Source organism: Astatotilapia calliptera, chromosome 17, assembly GCF_964374335.1.
Source record: "Astatotilapia calliptera chromosome 17, fAstCal68.1, whole genome shotgun sequence".
In the NCBI taxonomy this organism is placed as follows: Eukaryota; Metazoa; Chordata; class Actinopteri; order Cichliformes; family Cichlidae; genus Astatotilapia; species Astatotilapia calliptera.
The window spans coordinates 5665393-5693037 of NC_137438.1; the positions used below are offsets into that span (position 1 = coordinate 5665393).

The window sequence follows — 27645 nt, forward strand, 5'->3', positions numbered from 1 at the left end:
AGGTGGGAGAGGTGCTGGGGCTGGAGGGTTTGGGACATTTGGAGGACGGCTCAGGGCAGACGGGGCTTCTGGGCTGAGAGGAGGCACAGCGAGGTGGTGGTCTGAGCTTTAATTTGGAGGTGGAGCTTGGATCCACAGCAGCAGGTGATGGAGCTGCGGGAGAAGTCAGAGCTCTACCCTGACACCCAGGGCTAGGAGACTGCCTGGAAGTGCTACCCACAGGCGTGTGGGGCTTAGAGGAGTAACCTTTGGAGGTCACAGGCAGAGGAAGCTGGGTAGGCTTCCTGGGGAAGGACCCAGTCATCTGGATGTTCTTCTTAGGCGCACACACTGAACCCTTCCTGGGCATTGTGGGTGTGCAGGCTGGAGAGGCGTTGTAGGACCGACACGTCTGACCTACGGCAGACACAGACGCTGGCTTACAGGCTTGAGTCGAAGAGGAGGAAGAGGTAGAACAGGAAGAAGATGAAGAGGAGGATGAAGGTGACATGAGATCAGTGACAGCAGCGAGCGGGTCCATGTCAGGAGGAGGAGCTGAACTCCCATGATGACCCCCGAGGCCTGGGGGGCCTTTTTGGAAGGCCAGGATCTTCTGCTCCAGAGTGGTGAACTGCAGTACCCGCAGCGGGTCGTATTTCAGCAGGAAACCTCGGAGGGTGTCCCAGCCGCCACCGACGCGCACCATCACATGTTTGCCATGAAGCATCTGAGGACACAAAGCAGAAGAAGGGCTGCTGTAAAAATTCACTCATTTTCAGTTTGGACAGTCCAACACCAACAAGTCCTTCAGTAACTGCAGACACACAGATGTAGTTTGGCTCTTTGGACAGCGGCGTTTTTATAATGTCATCACATCCAGCCACAATTGGTTAATGAGCTTACATGTTGAGTTACAGTTAAAGCCGCTGCGACTGCCAGGGGATGCACACATTGGCAACAGCCACCGTGCATACTTGCTAAAATGAGTAGTCTTTGGCTGTTTTTCATTTGCCCACCTCAACTGCAGTGTGCGTTCATACTAACCCGAATGAAGATGGTCTTATCTCCGAGTCTGTAGCGTCCCTCAGACAGGTACTCGATGGACACTCTGTTAGAGCAGTTGCAGGGTGGGTTGTCCATGTCATGCTCCTAAATGAGCAAGGGAAAGACACAGTAAAAGGCAATTAGAAAGCTAAATTAAAAGTTTGCCTGGCAGCGATGCTGCATTCCCAACGTAATGGATATCAGCAAGGATTTAAATGGGATCTACAGAGCTCATTTACTACTCCATAGATCTTATATTGATCCTGCATGCAGCACTTTGGGTTTATCCATCTCTAAAGTAGAAATTCTCAAACGGTAAGGCGCAAAGATTTAGAGTGGCGCAAACATTTCTTTTAGATTCTGAAGTGATCCAGAAAATAGCTGCACCTCATTGGCTGCCCCTCTTCTGGCTCAGTATTTTTATGACCCATCTCATCACCATGACTGAGATGATCAAATAACGCCAAACTGATGTCAGCTCAGCACAAGAGCTGAAAAAGTAGCTGCAGACCAATTATTCAGAGCTGCCTCTACCTGAGCCCACACACTCATAATGCAAAACACTGGTGATCTTTAATAATGGGGAAAAAAACCCCCCAGCACAACAGGTCCCCTTTAATGTAGGGTGACCAACTGTCCTCTTTTCCCCAGACATGTCCGCTGTTCGCGTTCTGTCCGGGGGGATTTTTGAGATTGATGAAAATGTCCGGGTTTTCTATGCGCCTACAGAGGACCCATATGTGTGACATCATCCAACAAGTAAATTGTTCGGGCTCACAGATGCGCACCTGATGATGTTTAAAAGATGCCAAAGCGCAAGTGCAGCTTTTCAGAACTGCAAAAGAAATTTCCCTCGTACCGTCCCAGTAATTTTTCTTACACAGACGAGACTTATTTTTGTACCATTATTTACTTCCAGAGGTTTTTAAGCTATTTTTTTTTTTGCACTTGTTGACTTGTAAAAGCCTATATGATGTTTTTTATTTCACCATTCATTAACCGCACAGAGAAGGCATCGTTTAAATAGGTTACATTTTCAAACTATTTTTATTAAAGTTCTTCGTGACTAGGTCAAGTGTCTTCTTTTTTTTTTTTTAAATCAAAATATGGTCACCCTACTTTAATGACCTCACGTTTGCTTAAGCGAGCAGTAATCCATCCAATAACTACACCTTCTGTGTCACTGAAGTCCAGCACGTCGACTTTATGTTAAAATTTCTCTAAAGATGAGACCAATGACCGGGTGATGAAGGCACCTGTCAGGCAGCACAGGTTACAAGGAGCTGATTGTTGCTGCTCAAATGTAATGGGCAGACTCAGCTGGTAATAGACACACTGGGATTGTGGATGCTTTTATCCAAAGTGCCTTCCACTTCAACGAGTGCAGTTTATTTTTAGCACAGCCATCTCCTCTGGGAATAAAACTATCAACTGTGACGGTGTTGGTGCATCATTTTACCCAGTGAACCACACAGAGGGCTGAACCCTCCTAACACCACCCTCAGTCTCCATCAGTGAGGCAGAGTGAGATGGACCACTTCCACCCACTGCGAGTACATATGTACGACGGCCCACATGTGTAGCCTGGAGGTCACGTGTCATTTGCCGTCACACGTGACCTCGAGTGGCGACAGAGCATCACATGGTGGGCTCTGATGCGTCATGCACCCTCTGGGGTGCCGATGGCCGTCTGGCGCCATCTTGGCTCAGCATCAATGCAGTTGCACACGTACCACATGTTCAGCAGCCTCACGCCAATGTGTGCTTTAAATTCCCAAACATCTCCTCATCTCTACGCGACCTATCAGGATCGTAATCCAGACGACACGTGCTCCGAACACAGCGACGTCACTAAAGGAAGCCACAGATTTTGCCTCAAGGTGAAAAAACCTCATATCGTGTTTGTTTCAGTTTGTTTCATCACTGAACTCACCCCGGGTTGGTAGAGGCCGCCATGCTGGCAACACACGCTGAAGGTTTTGACCGCCGGAGGCGGCTCCTCTGTCAAGAGCAGAGTCTCCTCCATTTCGATCTCCTTCTCCAGCTTCACCAGCACAGGAGGCTCCACGCCGTAGCTGAGACGCACAGAGATTACAGTGGAAATTCAATCTTAAACCATTTCTAATCCCTCTAAAAGTGCCTTCGGTGTTTAAAGACTTACTTGGAGATGATGCGACCGATCTCCAGCAGACAGAGGCAAACCTGTCGAGGCTCCTTGTGCAGCACTGAGGTGGAAAACAAAGCAGATTAGTTACAACAACAGCTGACGCTCCTGCTCCCTTTGGATGGGGCGAAGCAGACAGAACAGGAGCGACAAAGTGAATTCACGTGTTGAACTCCAAAAGGTGACGCGACGAGAGCAACATTAAAGTTAATTATTCCCCGAGGAGACGATGAGGGATTCGGCGAGCATAACTACAGTCACTCGAGGGCACTAACAAAAACATTTATCTACATGTACACATGCTGTGCTCCAAATCGCCCCAATCCAGTTTGCTGGGGAGCCTTTCATTTGTAATGAAGTGATCTCCCATAGAGAGTACTCAGAGTGATTGCTCTCCTCAACAGATCCTATTAAACCATTAAGAAGTACAGCTTAAAGAGCAGACTCAACTTACAGCCCGGATCTAGTCCTTTTCATCCCATTAGCATGCTGAACATGAAGCCCAACATTGGAAGTTGAGGATAATTACATATGGTATAGCAGTTAGTACAAATCTACAAACCTCAAAACACTGAGGTGAAAAAGGAAAGCGTGCAGGAAAGCGCAAACCTTTTTCTAAGGTTTTTAATCCAAAAGCAGGAGTCAGCTGATAGAAAAAATGTTGTGTGTTCACATAGTTGCATCTAAATGACCTGGATTAAAAGATTTTTATCAACTAAGATTACATTTGTCCTGTGCCAAAGTTTGAGACTGAGAACAAAGCTTAAAGTTTAATAACTGAAGAATTTTAATGAGTTACTTTGTGTTCTTACGGTAAGTCAACAGCCCAGAATCTGGCCCAAGTGCAAGTCAGATGGCGGTCAGAGTTCAAGCTGCAGTGCACGAGCTTGTATAAAGATATCTTACTTAAAAGGTAACAAGCACACGGCTACAAACAGGACTCCACCACAGAAAGCAAGCAGCTTGTTGTTGGTTTGTGCTGCAGTGTGTTGTAGGTCTTTACCGAGGCCTTCCGACTCAAACAAGCAGGTCTCCTCCACACCGATGTGTCGGCACCAGGCCAGGAAGTTGGCGGTGTTGTCGCGAGCAAAGAAGGAGCCTGGAGAGGCATCCCGCTTGCATGCTACCTTCCTTGTAGGAAACAGCTGTCATGGGGATAGAAAGTAAACCTTTATCGTCACGAACCATGACATCGAGGCGATTTATGTCAAACCACAGAAAATACACAGAAATCCAGCAGTCAATAGGCTGAATATAATCTGGTCAAATTCTATTAAAATGTGTCCCAAACACACGGCACAAAGGACTGTATGTCCAGGAAATTCATTTAGTTTCATCATACTGGGCGTTCATAGGTCTTCCCAAACATTCCTTATGTGAGAGCAGGAAAGCTGAGCCGCGTGACTCACCTTGCTAAGCGCAGAGGGGCAGCTCTCAGCGATCTTAGTCTGCAGCACACCGATAAGCTTGCAGAGCTTCACACCATTATTCAGGTCCTCCATGAAAACCTCGGCTCTCACCTCCTCTCCTGGAAAAGAGAGGAGTTTATTATATTTTCTAAATTACAGAATAATCTCTACTCACAGTAACCGAGCTCAATGCTAAAACAGCCTACCTTACCTGGTTTTTTCCAGTTCTTTGAAAAGATCACGTTCACACAACAAAAGCCTTTTGTTGTCCTTTTGTTTAAACAGATACCACACTGAAAGACTTCAGCTTTTCAGCAAGAGCCTACTGAAGGAATTCTAGCGTTCCCACGACTCTTTATTGTTAAAAATCACCGCTCTAGGCAACTCTACAAAGGCTACCAAGGGAACAAAATCCACGATACCGTCCCGCAAAGTGAGAACGATTGCTCTGCAAAAGTTTATTTTCCAACAACAACAGTGAGCCCCCGAGGCCTGGAACTTTACCCACCGTTTGCCACCTGCTTCTGCAACGTCCAGCCTCTCAGGATTGATGATCAATGGTCAAACAGTTTAAAACAAATCTTATAATGTGGGTCTTTGTAGTCATGGTACCAATAATTTACATTTAGTGTCAGCACCTGCCCACATTCCTCATGAGAAAACTCAAAGTCTGCCTCTGAAAACACAAACGTATTCAGCAACAACAATAGAGTTACCAGTCAGCTTTGATTTCCTCCTATATTCTAAAAGAGACAATAGATGTCAGTAGAATAGCACACACGGACAAAATGAAAGATTTGGTTCCACTGTGGTTTCAGTGGTTTGCTATGAGCTGGTTGGGAATAGCGGCATTCAAATCCAATTACATGGGAAACCCGTGTCAATAGCGCTTCAGTACTTTCCTAGCCTGGAGGTGGAAACTGTTCACATGCAACCGTCAGCTGTTAATTCCCAAACGCACAGGTTTGGACACAGGCACGGTTTTATAATACGCCTGGAAACGTTTAAGAAAAAGTGATGCAGAACAGCTGATGCTTACCCAGCATGCCAGTGAGCCATATGGCCAAGTCCTCCTGCATGGGCACCAGCGTGGCCTCGTGCCGCACCGCCAACCACTGGTCATACTGGAAGACATTTGTTAGGCCGGGGCCGTGCCGCTGCACTAATGGGCTGCGAGGGCTCTTGGGGCTCAGTGAGGGGGCGTCAAACTTCTCCCCAAACCACACCTGGAAACAAAGAATCGCACATGTAGGAAAAACAATTAAATAAAATCAAGAACACAAATTACCGTTTTAACCTCCTAGGACCTGGCGTCCACATATGTGGACATTTTTGGTTATTTAGACCCAGATACTCAATTTTGCTCTACAGGGGCCTGATATCCACTTACGAGGACACTATACTACCACTGTTCTATCGAAATAAAATAAAAAAATAAAAATCTGGTAATTCTTTGTTTTTACATTCATCGGGCCCCAATCAGCCCAAATATCAAAGAGAAATTAAAAATGCATGCCGTGGAAGAGTTCGGGTCTTAGGAGGTTAAATGCTGCCAACTGTCTTGGATGTCAGGGCTTGGTTTGTGCTTTGACACAAACTAAACTATCGAGTCTTGGAAAGGCACACACCGTCAATACAAGTCATGTCCAATCAGCTGAATGCAACACAAGTGGACTTCAGAGGAACAGCAGAGCAGAGTTTGTCCTGCTTGAAAGCAGGTAAGCTACCTGTTCTCCGACTCTTTTACTTCCTTTACCTCCAGGCTTTTGTTGTTCAGACAAATGCACAGAAAATATTATCTTTTCCATGAGGAGCTGTGTTATAAGTCTGAGCATGCCTCAGTCAGCACACAGTCTGTGAAAACACCAAGTCCACAGACTTTTTTTTTTAAAAAGACACTGAAAAATGACTAAAGATTAGGAATCATTCCACGACTGGCTCTCTGCAACATTATGATAGCCTACCTACCCATTCAGCCCAGCACTGAGAGAATGAGGGGAATTTATGGGAGCCATCCATGCAGAGAGGACGTGTCAGGGATGCAGTCACAGCACACTTCACTTCTGTGAACACACTCCACACAACATGCTCTAACAGATCCACTGAAGCTCAGCCTGTTTTTAAACCTTCCATCATCAGTTTGTGTGTTTCAGTTTTACTTTAATTGAGATCATGTCTAACTAAAAGCCATTATTCACTTTATCATTTTTTTTTTCCTGACAGACCTAAAAACAAATAAATACATGTTTTGCCTGGAGTGAGCTGCTGACCCCAGCTCGAGACAGTGATGTCTCATCATGTTCATATCTTCTGTCACACACACACTCCCTTTCCATTCTCCCTCACTTTTTTAGTCATTGGTTTAAGTCACTAAATCTGATTTAAAAAGAAAGTAGAGAAAGAAAATACTCCTGAGACAACATCTGATGGGGTTGCAAAGTCATCTGTGTATAGCATTAACCTTGATTGTCAGAGTATTAGCAATGTGGTCACGTAAAAGACAAAGCTAAAGCTTCTTCTCCCCGAGTGTGTGTGGTCTGTATGGTGTGTGATGCAAGTGCACAAACTAGTTACCCCATTTTGTTCTTAAGTTTTTGATTGTTTACAGGCAGCCGACCATGTAATCTAGAAACCAGCAGCAGATGTGCACCGTGACAGCTCGTCCAGACATTACATAACTCACTTCAGGATGACACCCACCGCCTCCTACCCTGTATGCTGACATCTGTCTAGGATACAGTCTTTAATCTTTGCATCCATCTCATACCATTGAGCAAAAAGGGGACACGGAGTCCACTGTGCTTAAAACAAACCGCAGTCTTGTTGAGGCCTTGAATGAATTGCATTCGCTCAGCAAACGCTAATTCACAAACAGGAAACCTTCTGGGCAGCAGAACAGAGAGAGACTGTTATACAGTAATGGGCCTGTACTGATACTTTGAGCTATCCCAGACACTGTTCAGGATACTGTATGTGCAAGCTTCGAGTAGTCTTGTAAACAATGAAGCACTGAATTAGGGATATTGAGTCTTTGGCAAGATGCATCTATCTTTATAGTAAATAAAACTACATTAAAAAAGGGAATTTCAAGGAACTGGGGGCATGATTGTCCCTCATTTTAGGTTATAAGAGATTAAGAACTTATTAGGACTGTGTGAACTTGGTCTTTAACCTTCAATGTCAATATGCAGTCTTATAATGAGGATTCCAGAGAGAAAAGTGGGGGAAAAACAAAAACACACTCTTCCTATACAGTTTAACTGCAAAAAAAAAAAACACAATCATGCTGTGTGCCCTCCATTTTTGCAAATCACATTTTGACTTTGAGGTTCTGCTCCGGTGATTTAATACGGCACAGCCATTAAGCTGGGGGATTCTCAAGAGGAAAGCTCATGAAAGCAGCAGAGGGCCAGAATTTCTGACTTTTAAACCAGTAAGGGTCAAAATTCACGACCATCATAGCCTATGTTTCCCATACATCTCGAACATCCAACTTGAATCCTGTTTGTAGAGTGAGAGGTTTCAATCGCACCTGATCTCACAGTGTCATAAAGTTGGGTTCAACAGTGCCAGCTCATACAAGCTGATGGCTCAGCTGATGAACTTCCATGCATCAATTAAATTAGATGATACAATGATGCTATATGAGGTGCTATTTGAGGCTTTAGCCTACATACAAGCCGCTTTGCAACCCACCTCCAAAACAGGACCTCTTTTCTTGTTATTTCTAACTTAACAATCATCACATTTCTTTTTGCTGAAAGCTGATGTGCTCTGTGTTGGGGTCCCTGCCTGCAGCTTTCCAATGTCTGCACTTTGAAGAGCTTTAAGAGCCAAAACAGACTCGTACAGGTAGACCTGAATGAGGGTAGATGTAAATAATCCTTTGGTGATAGTGGATCTGTCTGAACTGAGATAAAGCCCCATGTGAGTCCATGTCATATCACCTTTGACCCCAAAGTGTTGAGGAGCTTAAAAACACGGGAAAGTGGCAAAACGCCCGATGTTCAGAACAGTCCCGCTGTCTCAAGGTTGTCTCACTTCAAAAGACACCGATTACGCAACAGCTCAGAAGCTTAACCTGCCCACGGTGTTCTCTACAGTCACAACAACGCATGTTATTTTTTGCAACATGCAGCGTAGTGCAACTTTGGATTATCCCCAGTGGTCAGGCAGCAATTCTAATCGGCACAGCACCTTTTACGTCACTTCTCAAACTAGTACTTGCACCTGACTGTATGTAGGCTCAGTGAACATTCAGGTTTTAAAGCTTAATGAAGGAGAGTATAGGGGCATTCAACATTGACCCCTCCCCAAACAACCCTTCTCTGTTTACTCATTAGGTACAGGATTGTGTATTGGTAATCCAAAAAAAAAAAAAAGAAAAAAAAAAAGGGGGGCTTTATGCCTGTATGTTGCCAATTACTTGAATTACTAGTTTCTGATGCTCTTACCTTAAGCCACTTACACCAAGGGCAATTAAATTCCCTCAAACAATAGCAAATAGTAAGAAGGTCAAAGGGGAACACTGAGCTACATCTATACATCTCTCTCCATCTAGTAATATCTTGATGTGTTCTCTTTAACTAATCCTGAGGGTGGTAAAAGAAGTTGACCCCTGATTAAACCATTGGTGGTTTGACCTCCAAGTGTCCTCGGGCAAAATGCTAAATACCAAGTTGCTCCCAATGGCAGCAGTGTGTGAATGGGTGAATAAGAGTCTTTATGGAGTGTTCTGAGCACACCGAGCTAGGAAAGAGTCACGTGAATGCAAAACATTTTTTTATCTTTATTTCAATGACTCATGCAAAAGACGTCCATTGAAAACAAGAATTTATCAAGTTAAATGTTGTGTAGCTCAACCGGATCTGAAGGATAATTTCCCAATGTAAGAGTTTTCCTTACTTCCCATGGCCTGACTGACCTTTAAACCCATTAGGATTATAACAAACCCACAGCAGATTGGTTTGGCTAGGCTAAGCTAGCAAAGTCACTCTGTTCTTTTCAGAATGATATGAGCTTTCTGATTGGTCGAGTTTATAGGTGACCATTATCATCTTAAAGTTTTTCCTGTCTGTTATGTCTGTTTAGTGGTTGTAGTCATTTCTGCTAATCCATTTTCTGTTTTAGCAACAACCAGCATATTGAGCATTTGGCAGTTAAGGAATTTGATATTCCCCCCAGGAGGTGGTGGAGACCAAAGCAGAGCTGAAAGTGACTGTAGTCATTACAAATTCAAGCTAATGTTGCTGCCCCCCCCTTGCTACTTTTGTTCTCAGTGCACACCCAAAAATAAATAAATCCATACATCCATATGTGCGCGTGCGTACATACACTGTCTATGTCTACAGATATCCATCTCAGTTTCTCACTTGTGTTCTCACGTGATAGGAAAGTTCTGCTAAAAGCCCATCTAATTTTATCTTGGTGTGATTTTTAACCCACAGCTACTATCACAAGAGGTTTCAGGGGCAACAAAGCCTCAGACATTACATATGATAATCGCTGCATTTGTACTGACGCTATTATAGATGAACGCATATGCTGCTTAGACTTCCATGAGTGAATAACATCTTCAGCATGAGTGAGCAGAGCAGTCAGTGTGTGACCGATTATTGAATGTGATGGTGCTCTACATGGGCAGTGAAGCTCTGAGTCGGGCAGTGAAGCTCTGAGTCGAGCTGTGGAAGTCGCTGCAGTGTTACAGTCTGCATCATCACTACAATCTGATACGGATCAATAACCTCTGACTGATTGATATTTGGAAAATAAAACCCACTAAATACCCTTCTTCTCCATCTACGTTGGTCTGTTTGGTCTGCTCTGTGGCACTGAAGAAGCTTGAGATTAGGGATGGGTACTGGTGTCGGTTCTGACATAAACGGTAGTAACCAGACCGAAAAGCAGCGCACATTTCGGTGCTTTATTTCGGTGCTTTTTTTCCTGAGCTGTGATACACTTCTAGCCAATCATTTTACGTTTCCGAGGATAGTAGGCGGGGCCAGGTACGTACGTTCTGTTAGAGCAGAGCTACAGATTAAAAATGTCCAAGGCGAAGCGGTCAAAAGTCTGGCTGTACTTCACAGCAAAATATGCAAACTCCGCAGCCTGCAACAAGTGCTTTAAGGTGATACTTTGATACTGTCAAAGGAGGTAACACCAAGAATCCGATTAAACAGCTGGCGACGCATAGCGGTTTTTTTAAAAGCCGAGAAATGCGCCGTATTTGATAGCTTGCTGCGAGACCTCACACCGTGCACGTCGGGTGGGTTGCCAGTTATCGGACCCGGAGCAACATCCCCCAAAAACCCGAAGAATAGAGTCCTGGCCCCTAGCCCTGCCAGTGTAGCAGAAATGATGAGGATGATGGTGGCAGCAGCAGCCGTTCTTCTCTGCGTGAGTAGCTTCATGTTGTTCGTGTGTAATTTACGTTGAGTAGGCTAACCACGTTATTACATTAATGCATGTAAGGTGAACTAGCAAACCTCATCATAGCTACATGCGGCTGTCTTGTTTGATGGCAGATACTCCCTTCACCCTGCCAAAAAGGCTAAAATGACCAAAGAAAAAGTGGGAAACAGTTAAACATGAGAGGGTTTAAGTTGGTGGTTTTTCCATTGTTTAAGCACTGCTTCCAGCCAAGAGTGATGCCATATATGCCACATAGCTGCAGAAAAGGCTAACATTATCTTTTTACAAAAAAACAAAAAACAAAAAAAAAAACAAAAAAAAAACAACAAAAAAAAAAAAACAGCTGAACATGAGAGGTTTTTGGACAAAGTCTGTGTTCTCCATTCTTTAAGCACCGGTTCGAGCACCGCTTAAGCACCGGCACCGTTTCAAAAGTACCGATTTGGCACCGGTATCGGATAAAACCTAAACGATACCCATCCCTACTTGAGATGCTGCTAAAGGTCTGATAATCCAAATTAAAAGTTATAAAGAAGGACCTTCCTTCCACATGTGAACAGCCGATGCATTTTTTGGGCAAGCAAAATCTTTTCCTTTATACTCTCATTTACCCAGCTTGTTTTTTACATTCCAAATTTCACTGAGATTATAGTTTGGTGCTACCAAACCATTATTTGGGGAAAACAAAAGAACTTAAGAGACGGTGCTACATAAACTACAAAGGAAACTGAATATTATCTGGCGCAGGCAAACTTTCTAAGTAACGTAAACTTTTCTTAATCTGCAGCATCCAACCACAGTTCATCGACAGCTCCCAAAAGCCTCATCAACACATTGGCATCAGCCAGAGAGCTTTCCTGCCACATGTTATCCACATAGCACTGAGATACATATTTTGCATATCTTCAGTCCAAGACAGGCAGCGAGAGCCAGGACTTTCCAGACCAGAGAAAAGCATGTGACAAATTTGTAATATGATACATGTGTTGTTTTGGTTTTTGGGGTGGGTAACACTTCGTTGCTGGGAGGGGTAGAGAGAGGGGGAAAGAAAAAACAAACAAATATATAAAAACCATTGTGCATTCCACCCACTCCCCCCTTAAAAATGTGTGGGGAAACTCCTCAGGGTCTGAGCAGTGGAACGTCAGACATGCATAACAAAAACAAGATGGCATGCTGCAACACAGGTGGGCTCACCACAGTTGTTGAGTGGAAAGACAGATGTCTGCACTTCTTTAATTTGAACACCACAATGTGCAGTATGTGGGAACTTCTTCCCTCAGCATAGCACTGAGGCTCTGACTGGCCCAAAGGGGGCGCTACGATAAGGACTCAAAATCAAGTTAGCACTACAGCATGTGCTAAAATATATAGTGGCTGTACAAGCCCAGAATGAGGACAGCACTGGTTTAAACTGAAATTAAACATCCATGTGTTTGTGAGCTTCATGTATATCAGACTTGAGATGGGGGATGAGCCTACCTGGATGCCAGCCTGGACAGCCATTACTTTGATCCTAGATGATTCCCCTTTTCATTCTGTAGAAACATGAAGGAAAAGAAGAAAAACACAGGTCTCAGACTAAATGAAGTTACAACAGTGCAAAACGTAACAGCAAATGCTAATAAGGACAATGTGTTTAAACATCTTGTGTTGTCTTTGCACCATTTTCAATTTAATAAAAATCCTTGTGCTGTTTTTATTTACCTTTTACATAAAGAATGCGAACAAGAAATTCCAGAGAGCTGCATCTGCGTTCCTGAAAACTGCTAATCAAGATGCACAGGGTATCTGATTAAAAGCTACCTAAGGGAGTTTTAAAGGAACAGTTCACCAACTCCTGCATAAACACATCATGTTGATGCATTTAATATGGATCTGGAGGTGATTAGCTGACTTTAGTGCAGCATGAAAAGACATGCTTTTTAGGCGTTTCTTTTGAAACAGCAGTGGGAGTGGTATCCACTTAAGAGTCTTGAGACCTTGGTGTTGCTGGACAGCAAAGAGAAATGCTGCACAAGTATGAGGTGGATGACTAACCGGCTTCTCTCTAAAAACTGGTTCCACCATGAAACTCATTCTGAGAACATATGGCATTCTGTATTCGTACAGAGGGGGAAAATGTTCTTCATTTATCCAACTTTGAGGGTTTAAAAAAAAAATAAAAAATTGCACTAATATTCAGAGCAGGGTAAAATCCAGGTAATCTAATATTATTTATACAGCACATTTCACTACATGTAAGCTGTGTGTGCCAACAAGACCTGCAAGTTAGACAGCCACTCACTGTTGCTAAACCTGCTTAATGATGAGCCTAAAATTAACAATGTAATAAATCTCAGTTTCCCCAAACACCAAAGTGACATCTTTGCATCCATTAATATGATGAACATAAAATACAGCTGGAAAAGGTTTGGCATGTCATTTTTATGAATGATGCAAAAAATTAATCAATTGACTAGTTGTTTAATCAGTACTTTGGCAAAGCCCCATACAGCAAAAGCTAGGTGAGGATAAAATGACAAATTATGTATTAGCTGGAAGAATTTACACAGTTGGTAATTTAGCTAGGTTAAAATCAAGTGAAGTATTGCCAATACTACGGCTTCATGTGTATGACAACATCATTACAAACTTTATCCAAAGTGGAAATGGCAACGTAGCCAATCATAAGCTGCTTTGTCTTGCTGGTGAGTCAAAAAAATAAATAAATAAATCAGTTTAAGAGTAGATAATGTGTGCTGTTAGCAATCAGGACTTTCTGACATTTCAGTGACTGTACAAAAAAATAAATCAATACAAATAATGAAGGTGCAGCACTATAATCAATAAATTTTGCTTATTGGCCAACCCTACACTGGAACATGCGGATTATGGAGTCAAGGCAGAGCCCTATGAGAACAGTGACTTCTAAGCTCCATTTGGACACATGTTGATTATTTCATAAAGTCCATTCCATGTGGCTCTTCTCCCAAACTTAATTTTCATAGCTTTCCTTCATCTCTCAGTCACAGAGGGCCTGTTTTATTAACGAATTAGACAGGAAAGCCAAATGTGACTGTGCTGAGTTAAATAACAGAAGGAAGCTAAAGATATAAACAGCAAACAACCTTCTGCGTTAAAAAGGAGGTCCATGCTGTTTTTGCAGGACATGCAATGAGTTTAGGGGGAATCAAACTTTCTCACAAAGGGAGTGATGGAGTGCTGCTCTGCATTTTTCCCCACACAGGATGTGAGGGATTACCCTGACCCTCCAATGTCCCCGAGGGCGTGTATGTTTGACAAAGAAAGACAGTGGGTGGGGTGAGAAAGCAATCCCAAGCATGGAGATCCTAATAACACTGACAATTTGGTCAACGCAGCTGAGGCAATAGTCTGTCAACACCAACCCCTACATTCTCCTTGGACACAAACCTCAGCTGATATCCACCACAAAATGGAAAGTGAAATGGGTTTGTGAAACTTCTACACTGCAGGATTTCACTGTTCTGGTGTTTTCCACTGATGTTGTCATAAACAGATTGATAAAACTGACATAAAAAAGATACATTCCTGCAGCTTTACATAAAAATACCGCTACAACTGACACTGAAATGATTCGTTCATCAGAAGCCAGCCCGACAGTACTGTGCACAGTCATCCAATACCACAACTGCAGCCCAGCGGAGATGAAATGCAAGTCAGCGACCAAGGACAGGTCAGGGTGGACTAGAAAGGATGACAACACGAGACAACTTACCTGAGAACAACAAACATTTCGGACAGTCAGGGAAGATGCTGCAACAAGCAACTCTGATCAACGTCCAAAACATCCTCAATGACGAGCCGAAAACCCTGCGATGTGTCCGTGCAGAGCGGCTCCAACGTCTCTGCTTCCACGAGTTAGCGGGGAGGGAAAAGCAGTGAGAGAATGACAAGGAGGGAGGGTGGGACGAGAGATGGATGGGAGGAGGTGCAAAGGGAGAGCCCTGACTAATCAAGTGGCTATGCTTCACTAAGCCCTGACCACCCCCTTGCTTCCTCCCCCCAACAATCCTGTCACGGTGGGACCCCTCTCACAAAGCATCCATTGTTTTGTTAGCTTGACACACACACACACACACACACACACACACACACACACACACACACACACACACACACACACACACACACACACACACACACACACACACACACACACACACACACACACACACACACACACACACACACACACACACACACACACACACACACACACACACACACACACACACACACACACACACACACACACACACACACACACACACACACACACACACACACACACACACACACACACACACACACACACACACACACACACACACACACACACACACACACACACACACACACACACACACACACACACACACACACACACACACACACACACACACACACACACACACACACACACACACACACACACACACACACACACACACACACACACACACACACACACACACACACACACACACACACACACACACACACACACACACACACACACACACACACACACACACACACACACACACACACACACACACACACACACACACACACACACACACACACACACACACACACACACACACACACACACACACACACACACACACACACACACACACACACACACACACACACACAATCAGGGTGCCTAACCCTAACCCCCCCCAGGCTTGTCCCACCAGAGCATCCACACAATCTTCCAAGCCAGTACCCAGCAGAGTGTTTGAGGATGGAGGCAGGCCAACAGTAAGAACCTCTCCAGTTGTTAAGCCGCAGGTGCAAAGGAAAATGACATTAGCATCCATGTGGAAAGGGCTTCAAGAAAATGGCCTCAAAGAGTAAACTTCAAGGCGGCAAAAGCAGAACACATGACATCATCGGATCAGATGCCCAGATGTTGGTCTGACACAGTTGTTTCAAGTAGCTTCAAGTAGACAATCAAACCCAGATTGTTGACTTGCCACAGCATCTGTAGATTGTCTAATTCTCTGCAAGATATCACAACATTCTCCGAGTAATTCCTGGTGTTGCTCAAGATCAAACAACATTTTTTTTTTTTAAGATTTGAGATAAAGTTCAGGGGAATGTGTGTGACTGTTGCAGTATGGGTATTGGCAATAACTGACAGATTAGGTCAGAGACCGAGCACTGAGAAGCATGATTTGTTACATCTACGTCAAGCTTAAGAGGATTTCAGTGAAGTCTTTTAAAGCACGCTTTGGACATAACCTCAGGGCTACAAAGCAAAATACCCAGAGGCAGTGGAAAAACATGGCGACATTTAGAGTTCTAAAGATCCAGAATGGCTCTGCTTCTTTTCGGCATACATGCATTCGTGACGGGTCACGCTCAACAACACTGGACAAAGGGCAAATCTTTGGCTCTGGACTCCAGTTGTGTGCATCTGGGGCTCCAGCAGAGCCTGAGAGCACGATTTCCTATAGAGACCAAAGGCACCCACACACAGTCAAATGTCAAGCACAGAGGAGGGCGAGAGCTGAAGTCAAAAAATGGGGAGGCGAAGACAAAGCACGTTTCACTATGGTGAACTTTGGTGTGGCACACTGGAAAGGGCAGTGTTTAACTCTATGACACTGAGAACTACCACGCACATTCCTCCAAGGTCGTCTGAGGGAAGAAAAAAAAAAAAAAAAAAAAAAAAAACAGGGCCCAGTCTGTTCCCCTCTAAACCACGTTTCCATGTAATTTAGTGCATTTGCTACAGCGCACTTATCATTGGGGTAAAGCTTAAGGGTAGGAATGATTTGGCATAGCAGAGATAACTGGTTGGGATCAGGGTAAGGTTGAGATCAATTTTATCAATCTCAGACTAATTCAGGCTGGTGATAATGTCCCATTCACATTTAGATAAGAGGAAAACATCAGGGAACATCAGCACTCTTCAATCCATATGGAATGCGTCTTCATCAACTTACAGCTCTTGTCGACAGGATTTTTTTCTTTTTCTTCAATATCCTGGCTCTTAAAATCAAGAGCCAGGTAGAGCCAGGTAAAATTCGTAGCTTAGCAAAGTTGTACTAAATACAACCAGAATTCATACATAGGGATGGGTACCGGTATCCGGTGCCATGATGGCACCGGTTCTGACATAAACGGTAGTAACCAGACCGAAAAGCAGCGCACATTTCGGTGCTTTTTTTTTTCCCTGAGCTGTAATACACTTAATTCTAGCCAATCATTTTACGTTTCCGAGGATAGTAGGCGGGGCCAGGTACGTACGTTCTTTTAGAGCAGAGCTACAGATTAAAAATGCCCAAGGTAAAGCGGTCAAAAGTCTGGCTGTACTTCACAGCAAAATATGCAAACTCAGCAGCCTGCAACAAGTGCTTTAAGCTGATACTGTGATACTGTCAAAGGAGGTAACACCTCAAATCCGATGAAACACCTGGCGACGCATAGCGTTTTTTTTTTAAAAAGCTGAGAAATGCGCCGTATTTGATAGCTTGCTGTGAGACCTCACACCGAGCACATCTACTGCGGGTGGGTTGCCTGTTATGCAACATCCCCCAAAAACCCGAAGAGGAGAGTCCTGGCCCCTAGCCCTGCCAGTGTAGCAGAAATGATGAGGATGATGATGCAGCAGCAGCCGTTCTCTGCGTGAGTAGCTTCATGTTGTTGTTCGTGTGTAATTTACGTTGAGTAGGCTAACCACGTTATTACATTAATGCATGTAAGGTGAACTAGCAAACATCATCATAGCTACATGCGGCTGTCTTCTTGTTTGATGGCAGATACTCCCTTCACCCTGGCCAAAAAGGCTAAAATGACCAAAGAAAAAGTGGAAAACAGTTAAACATGAGAGGTTTTTGGACAAAGTTTGTGTTTTTTTTTTCCATTGTTTAAGCACTGCTTCCAGCCAAGAGTGATACCATATATGCCCCATAGCTGCAGAAAAGGCTAACATTGTTATCTTTTTACAAAAAAAAAACAAAAAAAAAAAACAAAAAAAAAAACACAGCTGAACATGAGGTTTTTGGACCAATTTTGTGTTCTCTGTTCTTTAAGCACCGGTACCGTTTCAAAAGTACCGGTTTGGCACCGGTATTGGATGAAACCTAAACAATACCCATCCCTATTCATACATAAGGTACACGGGATTATAAGGGGCACTGTCGATTTTTAGAAAAATCAAAGGATTGATTTTAAGTGTGCCATATTTTAAAAAAAAAAACAAAAAAACAAAAAAACAAAAAAAAAAAAAACAAAAACACACACAACATGGTAATAACGACGGCCCGCTAGCATGCTCTACCAAAAATAGTGCTTTGTTGTGTATCTGACAGACGAAAGCTAAACCAGTTCCACACCACTGAAGTTGCAGCATTTTTACAAACCAATTCTGGCTCATCCGTTTCATTCAACAATCCGCTTTCGCCCTTCTCATTCTCCGTTCCTGCCATGTGCGTATGAAAACAAAGGCACTGCTCATGCGCGTTTTACCCACATCGCGATATTTCATTTTCTTATCGTTGCCCAACATTATACCAGTATTACCATGAACGGTATGATATGGCCCAGCCTTAGCTATGAGTAAGAAACACTTTGTTACAGGTTTTACTCCCTTGGTGTAGAAAGAAGCCCCTTTCAAGATGGTCCATCTACATGACCACTGCAGTCTTCAGTGTGTATGCAGTTTCAGATAATGCGTAATACTCAGACTTTAATAGGACTTAAAGGAAATATTCCTAGCTGGAGCTTCCCTGCAGCGTAACTCAACATAGATGCTGTGTGCACATTTTGTTGAGGGTGGGGATGAGGCATCTGTCCGCATGTTACCAACACAGATCGCCTCTCTCCAGTCGTAGCCAGTAATCATTTAAGAGGATCAACGCTATTCCAGACAGCAGAGCGCATCCACCTCCACGACGCTCCGTCACCACAACACACACAGCACGTGGCGCACACATGCTGCCTGCAGCGCTCCAGCGATTCATGCGCTCACCCGTGCATAAGTGCAAAACAGAAATGAGAGCAGATTACGTAATGAGTTAAAAGTAGAATGTTTCGGGAGGTGATGTCCTTTTGATTTTCCACTAGATGACACTGTGTACGTGTTGGTGGGTGGGGGGTGGAAATGGAGTAAACATGGGTAAAGATACAGGAAAAGTTAGCCATGTGAACTCCAAAAGTCCTCGAGGGATCTCTTGAGATGTAGAAGAACTCATGTCTCATTAGTGCATGACTTAAGTCCATCAGTATTAAAAAAAAAATAATAATAATAATAATAATAATAATAATAATGTGTTATGGATGCCACATACCTTCTTTTCTCCAACGTGCTAACATATCTAATCAGGACGTCAGCATGGACATCCATAGAGATTGACAGTAATACCAATCATACAAGCCAGTTTGTTTCTATGACATTCAGGCCTTCTATAAATTAGAAATCTACAAGGATTCTGCTGGACATCCTTTTAGTTAAGATGTTTTTAATGTGAAAGCAATGGCCTGGTTAATGTAATACCACCAGCAGAGAAAATAGATGAGTAATATCCCAGTCCTTTTTACCCACAGTGTGACGTGGCTGTGGGCCAGTGAACCCTCTGCTGCCTTGCCTTCCTGCAGTCCAAAGAAGTTCTGCTGGACCCGACTAACCCCAAGAGAATACCAACTCCTCCCCTATTAAACTCTTTCCTGCTGAGCCCTTTGTGTCTGGACTTAATTACTCTGTCGAAGGAGCATTTCATTTGGAGCCTGGTCTCCCTCCTTTTCATTACAGATGGGGCCCAACTGCACTGTGTTCAGAAGGAAATTCATTCAGTTGAGGAGAATGAAAAAGTAAATATACTTCAATAGTCTGTGAGTTAACTAAGTCCTGCATCTTTAATTAAACTATTCTGTCTAAAGCCACCACCACCTCTGGCCTGCACAGGCTTGCTAATCGTGGTTTTCCACAGTAAAAAGACTCGTTCCCTTTCAATCATTTCTTGGACTTGACTCCTTTGTCCTCATTGGAGCAGCCTTTCCTTAGAGGAGAGTCAGTGGGAGCAAAGCCCATCTTAAAGGCTCAAATGAGTGGGAGCCACCTGCCAATCCATTTTGATTTGTTGATGCTAATCCATGGCTCAATACATGTTACCAGGTCAACTGTAGGATTTCAAAACCCCTTTCTGCTGACTCAGGATCAGGCTTTTTACCCAGCTTTCCACAACCTTGACCGCTGAAGAAAATTATTGAAGCCAAGTCTAGGTCAATAAAAAGGAATACCACAAATAAAATCATCCTAGGAGTCAAACTTTTCCACAAAATATATAATCAGTCATGCATTTATCCAAAACACACCAAGTTCAGTTATTCAAAAAGATCTCATATTTATGAAAAGCCTTTCCGACATCCACATCATTATTTAGTACATTGTGTAAAATACCACCACTAGGGATCGGTAGATTGCAGACTGCAGTATGAATTCTGTTCTCTTATTGCTCCCAATTCAAGTGCACAGTCCTACCTACAGTGGCCGCTGTAGGACAAACAACTGTTCATCTGTAGTGAGCTTTAAGCTTTTAACAGCTACTAAAAAAAAAAAATAAATAAAAAAAATAAATTAAATATTTCTTGGTCAAGACTCCGATTTGACCAAAATGCAACAAGCCCCTTCTCTAACCAAGTTCTACACCAGCTGCAAAGCTTCAAACATCAGTTCAAACAGACATTTTCCCCCAATTTCACAGTTGACTTTGTTTTGTTTTGTTTTTTTTAATTAAGTTCCTGTGTGACATCAGCCGTCAGTTGGCTGCGTCAATCACCAGTGTTTGACAAGGCAAGGTAACACTTAAAATGCACCACACTTGGCAAGATCCCTACTCTGAGCTGTGTCTGCTGACCTCACGTGTACACCAACTACACTGACCTCTTCAATTCAACCACAGTTGAAGAATAAGCACAACACCATGAGTTCATTGAATTAATAGTGACCTGGGATGTGACGTTGTGTACTGAAAGTTAAACCTGGAAGGAAAAAGTTGCAGAAATGTGGCCAGACTCAGACTATGCTTTTCCACTGTAAACATGTTAGTTAATCATTTTCCTTACTGATAATATGAAAAATCAGGCACACGGACATTATCTTTTGCCATGTCCGACATCTGTCAATAATCACACACAGAGCCTCAGTGTTGCTATGCTACAGGTCTTATCAGGGTCAGTTCAGATAAGTCCCTATAGCCCAAAACATCCATCTTGGCCATTATCAATTCTTCACAGAGTCAGGCCAGAGAGATGTAAAAGGTCGAGTGGTTGTTGAGCTCAGCCTTATTAGCCACATTTTTGTTCAGTAACAAATCAGTTTAAGAGGGCATGAAACTTTTAAAATCTGGGGCACCTTTAACACAATGAGCCTCACTGGTGCCAAGATGAGGTGGAAGGACTGATCAGAGGGGAAAAACCCCCCCCCAAAAGAAGCAGCTACAGCATCTGAATGCAAGATGATTTGCCTACAACACATTTACTTTTATAGTGTATTTAAATGTTTATACATTAATTTATACATTAAAACAAAAAGTTTATTTACAGCTGAATCAGTCAGCTGATCCTTTATTCATTTCATTAAAAAAAAACAAAACAAAAAAAAAAAAAAAAAACAAAACACACGAACTAGTCAAATGAGCTTAACTCAACTGTGAAATGATTGAGTTCAGCTAGTTCAGAGAGTGCTGAATGTTCCAGATTTCTATAGTATGTACACAGTTTTAACCAAAAAAAACAAAACACAAATCTAAAGTTCCCTCTCAGATAAATCATAAACATGCACCTTTTCAAAGTCTGTGTTCCCTACAGTTATATTATATAAGCCTGCCCACTGGGTCACCAGCCCCGACACTCCTACTGCCCGTCCCAAGCCAGATAACTCACACCAAGTTACATTTTTAGGTGAGCCCCAAATGGCGCAACTGAAACAAGACAATTTTTGTTATCTGAAAAAAAAAAAAAAAAAGACTTACTAACAAATGATCATCCTTGTTCAGACAGTTCACATGCTAGAAAGCAGTAATACCGGCGGGCCCTGCGTTTAATCAGAGCGTGCAGCAGGCGTAGCAAAAGTTCACATTGAGCTACGCTGCACCCACTAAAGCTGCAAGAGGCTTAAAGAAGGGGCGGCTGATTACTACCAATTGCAAACAAAGTAATTGGGAATTAAATATTTTTAGAGAGAGGCAGGTTACAAACAATATTATTTAATAATTCCTCAACCGAGGACCAAGTAGTTGTAGATTTTAATAGATCTGAAGACAATCATCAATGGAGTTCTTCTTGCAGACACTAATGGTTTAACTGCTGCTCCAGCTGATCCCACCACCATTCCAATTACTGCACAACTGAACGACTCTGGATATTAAACACCACCTATGAATAATGCATGCATGTCAGCTGCGCTCTGCACCATTTACAGACCTCCACCTATCAAGCATCAGCATCCCTTACTTTTTTGGGGTTTTTTTTAAAATTCACACACAAGACAAAGCAGGCCTTAATGAGTTAAACATGCTGTGGGCACATATGGGCTGAGATGCTGCATGTGTGGACACAATAGAGATGGTAATGAAATCTTGGATTAGCCCTCATTTATTTAGGATATAGCTTACAGGAAGGGGATGAGGGGCTTCAGGGAGCCTTGGCAGGTCCAAAACATGAGGCCTGATGCCAAAGATCAAGCAGATGGTGATTATGAAGATAGCTGGAAATGAGGTTGCTGCTCATGTGTGCACTCAATTATCAAGAGCAGGCCAACGACAGCCATGTCTGAAACAAAGTGAGCCACTGTATTGTTGTCAATCTGGAGACAGATTACAGTCTAGATGAGAGCACAGTGCCAAGGGAATCAAATTTAATAAAAAAAAAGAAAAGAAAAAAAAGAAAAAAGTAGTCAACAAGTTCAACAAAACCAGCCTATAAGGTGTAAATACAACAAAATAAAACCAGTACCAAAAAGGGAAGATTCATTCATAACACACGGGAAAAGCTCCAGGGAAACGGAGTTAATGATAAAAACAATTTTAAAATAAATAAATAAATTGTTTTTATTGTTTAAAACCAATAAAACCCTGAAAACCATAAATTTCACACCTGAGCCTCAACTCTTACGGTCCGGTACCAAACGACTCACGGACCGGTTGGGGACCTCTGTTCTAGAGGACTTCAAAAACCAGCCATTTAATTGTGGATTACCGGTAGCAATTTTTCAGCAAAGAAACCTGTGAACACACCACTCATATACTTCAAACATTTGAATATTTACACATTTATCAAACATAAATCAACATTAGAAATTATCTGGATTTGTGTTTGAGACCACCTTGCAAACAAATGTAGTCATCAGTCTCCTTTTTGCTTCCTTTTGGTCTCCTCCAGCAGCGTATACCAGAGCTTAGATTATGGTAGGGGTGGGGCATATCACATTTTCCATAATAATGATAAACACAGATATGAATTTTTATGAGATAGAAAAGTGTTCCATTTCGTTATCAGTGACACCGTGCATTTATGTTTTCTTAGCACACCCAGCTACAAGATAAGCCCAGGAACGTCTGACAGCGAGAGCTACAGGTCAGCCTCGGATGGTGTGGACTTGTCACAACCTAAAAAAAGAACCAAAAAAACAAACAAACAAAAAAAAAAAAAAAAAAAAAACCCCAAACTCAGCATTAGCGCTGGTATAAGAATATGGTAAGCCGAACCACAATAACGATGTGATTAATGGTAAGCCTAATGGTAATGCCCCCAATGATTGTGAAAAAAACAAAATTGAAATAAAACTATTACTTTTTTCCCCTTCATTAACGTGGTGCACCAATGACGACAACTATACAGACTTCAGCTAACAAGAACAGTAATGGTTTCAACAAGTCCAACAAGGAGCAAAAAAATAGAAGCCCTTTGTTTGTTTGTTTTAAACAAGCACTACATTAACAGTTGGATTGCGTGGCTCAACTTTCAGATGCTGGATAAAGTCCAGCCTGATAACAGGATTTCATCTGGGCATCTAAGAATAGCAGCAGTGTGAATAGAGCTAAACATGGCACAACAAGTACATTAACCTGATCACTGATGCTAATCCTAATGATCGAAGTCACTTTCTAAACGGACTGTGCAGGTCAAACCAGCGGCATGTTCACACCCAGCAATTATGGTGAGATTAACAGATATGATGTACTATATAGGATCTGTCTATAAAATGCTAAAATATTCATTTTCTTTTTTGTTATTGAGGCTGACGAGCTAAAGGCAGCAGGGGAAAAAAGAAAAAAGTCTTCTTGTTGTGAGACAAAAATAAACAACCATGAACTGATTGCCAGCACCTATGGCGCAATGTGTGAATGGTCCTTCCCTTTTGTTACACTCTTTGCAGGAAGCACCTGCAGGTCTTTTACTTCATCCCTCTTCCTCCAGCAGGAAAGGAGGATTGTCAAGGACCCGAGACTTCATGTAAAAGTACTCCCTCTTCACTGTGTGGGCACAGCGGGCGCTCTTTGATGCAAAAACAGCTGCATGAGAGCCGCTAATCTAACCTACTCTTTATATTACTCTACTGTCAACAAACATAATGCTGTGCGATACTGCAAATGTTGGTATCGATCCAATATAAAATAAATACAGGGCCAGGTTCACCAAATTCTGCACACATTTTTGGATCAACGTCTTATGTCTAAACGTGCTATAGGCTAAAAATAAAACAGAACTTACAGTTAACACAAAAAGTTCAGACATTTTACATAACGTATGTTTGAAGTGTATTTTTGCATTTCCAAAAAATATATTTTAAAGATATGTAATTATGTAAGACAAGTCAGCTGGCTACATTCTGAATTAGAGGACAGAAACAAAGTATCGATCCTATCAAGCTAGTATCGATACCAACACCGGTGTTGGTATCGATCCACCCTCCTCTACAAACACATCATCGCCTTCAGCCTCTACCCCTGCAACACCTCGACACACACAGTCTCCTAGGTTAGATATGTACTAGTAAACTGCTAATCCTCTTAACTATTTATTCCCACCCTAAATTTGGCCTTGCTCCATAACGGGAGGCGTCGCCACACACACCGCAGCAGCACGCACAGACCTGTCAAGAGGAATCTTTACAGTTCAAGGATGCGAAATGGTTTGCAAAGTGCCTCAAAACATAATTACAGTCTGTATGAAGAGAAAAGCAACTGTCCCACAGAACAGTTAACTACGATAATAATAATAAAAAAAAATAGGCAACCAACTTTTAAAAGCAAACTTGACCTGTGCTTCAAAAACAGAGTTTTCTCTAAAAACAACAACAAAAAAACCAAAACAAAATAGACACAGTCAGGAACACGTCTGAATATTTTTATTTTAATTCAGAGACCTATTAAAACCCGTATATAATTCAGTTTATATTCTCTGGTTCTGGAAAAATAACGGCGCTTTAGTCGGAACCGTGTTAGCACAGTCCACGAGGCTCCCTCAAAGATTTTCGGGAGGACCCGCAGACAACCTCTGCACAGGCGAAAACTTTCAGATACAGTTTCCGTCTTTTATTTATTTCCTGTGACAAAGAAAGTAACAGTTTCAGACTTACCAGCGGCTGAGCAGGAAGCAGACTCTTGACGAAAAACTTCTACTCCTTGTGGAAATGTTGACTTGTGTGACTCCTCGCCACTAATTTTCTCCAGAGTCGCCACTGCTGCTGGATATTTGTGGGCAGCGCTGTTCGAACCAGCCAATCAGAGCGTTCGCTCTGCTGGGGGCGGAGCCTCAGCCTCACCTGAGGGTCATTTTACTGAAATCCATTCATAGAAAGAAAAAACATGGGAAAAGTGCATAACTCAGCGGTGAAGGCGTTCCAGTAGGAGTTTTCTTTGAAACAACCAATGACTGAAATGAACTATAGGCTCAAACATTCACCTTTTCTTCTTCTGTGTTTTTGTTGTTTTTGTTTCGTGGTCATGTTGTATTAAAGAGTGCAACAATTCTCTCTGGAATTAAATGGGCAAGCATTTGTGTAGTTATAATTAGTTAAAGTTATAAAAATATACTGAACATAAGCGTATATAGTATTCTACAATCCAATTTTTTATACCGTTAGGGGATTTTGAGGGCTCCGGCCCATTTTTCCAGCTTCCCTCTTCAAAATACTTTGAGCAGAGTTAAACGCAAACATATAGAAACCTGTACCTCACATTAACTCCAATACTCCAATGCTGCTTTAATATTGCGATAAAATGGGCTTGCTTTGCTCCAAAGTACAAACATTTCATCACTGAGTTTCATTGTGTGCATTTCTCTCTCTCAAAGATACAGACAGGTGGCAGAAATACTGATGCACATGGTATTGGTGTGCAATACAGCAAATTATTTTTGTCAGCGTCTCCACGCTTTCCCTAATGGTTGTGTGTTTCCCTGTGTGCCTCTCTGTGTGTTCAGTTCATATAATTTCCCAGTATAGTTTTGTATTACTTTCCTTTAAGCAAATAAAGGTTTGTTTTGAGTTCACGTTCCATCTGCGAGTCTGCGTTTGGGTCCTCTCCTGCCTGCTGTGCACAGCCGATTCTTGACAGTATCGATTTTATCGCACTAGTATCAATCTGATACCAATACCAGGATTGCTATCGATATTCACATTGATCTGCTCACAGTAAATACATTGAAATGCTGAGCGAAGCCAGCTGATTCTGTATTAAGATGGCAAGACTGAGAAGAAGATAAATGCTGGGGCACAACAATAAACAAGTGTATTGTGCTGTTATTGGTGCCACATAGTTCACATGGCAGTAGAGTGGCAATTCAAAGATAGAAATTGTAAGGTAAATGGTGAATGAGGGTTAATTTAAACATGTTCACTACAGGATTAGCAAAAAATATATATTTTATTTTGGAAAATGTGGGAGCTGCAAAGGCAGACGTCTAGCTTGATGTTTTGGAGTCCCTGAAAAGTGTGCCAGTCCTGGTTGATATGTGTCAAACACATGAAGAAGAAGAACAAACACTGCCCTACTTTGTAGCCAACAATAAGAGGATGAGTCCCTTCACACACATCAAAGTATTTTTTAATGTACTATTCAGGGTCTCCTGAGGGGAAAAGAGGTCAGGTTTGTGTTGAGTTTCAGCCACACCCTTGTCAGATGCTGTTTTTAAGTTTCCTGAAACTGAATAATGTTCAGCTGTCAAATAGAAAACACACGTGAAACTTGTTAAATGCTACTGGTGTAATGGATTTTGACATTCCACAACAAGCTGCTCCTTTTAATCATGAAATTTCATGATGGCCATACAATATTTGCTAATACTACCATAATTCAAGCCAAACCAGGCGTTATTAATAAGCTTGAAACAGCCTTGTAATACTAGTTGAAGCTGAGGACAAAGTCTGTTTTCCAATCCATGTTTCACTTCTCACTGCTGAGTTCTTTCTGCATTGTGATGTTTTTTCTCTGTTTGTTCAAATCTGTGTGTTTCTGTTATTACAAGTGAGCCACAGTTACTTCCTACAAACCGGGAAAGTGCCGGTTGGCAGTAAGAGGGTGACTCAGAGGGTGTTCTTTTATTGCCAGATCAGCCTTTTTATGGTGGCAATTCAGACGTTTAACAATCAATTTC

General features: G+C 42.5%; 1 protein-coding gene across 2 annotated transcripts in view; it reads right to left on the reverse strand.

Moving 5' to 3' along the window:
- The window catches only part of gas2l3 (growth arrest-specific 2 like 3), a 27507-nt gene extending 1772 nt beyond the window's left edge, over positions 1-25735 (reverse strand). Inside the window, exons 1-9 of one of the 2 annotated variants that reach the window (XM_026147331.2) lie at positions 25628-25735; positions 12490-12545; positions 5636-5822; positions 4597-4715; positions 4191-4332; positions 3185-3248; positions 2957-3098; positions 1024-1128; positions 1-706 (exon numbers count right to left, since the gene is read on the reverse strand). The exon at positions 1-706 is cut by the window's left edge and continues 1772 nt beyond it. In XM_026147331.2, coding sequence (XP_026003116.1) covers positions 1-706; positions 1024-1128; positions 2957-3098; positions 3185-3248; positions 4191-4332; positions 4597-4715; positions 5636-5822; positions 12490-12513 — 1489 coding nt within the window. In that variant the 5' untranslated portion in view covers positions 12514-12545; positions 25628-25735. Of the gene's footprint in view, positions 707-1023; positions 1129-2956; positions 3099-3184; positions 3249-4190; positions 4333-4596; positions 4716-5635; positions 5823-12489; positions 12546-14746; positions 14912-25627 lie in introns of those variants that run through there. The other variant, XM_026147332.2, reaches the window with a different exon arrangement.
- Positions 25736-27645: the final 1910 nt, after the last annotated feature.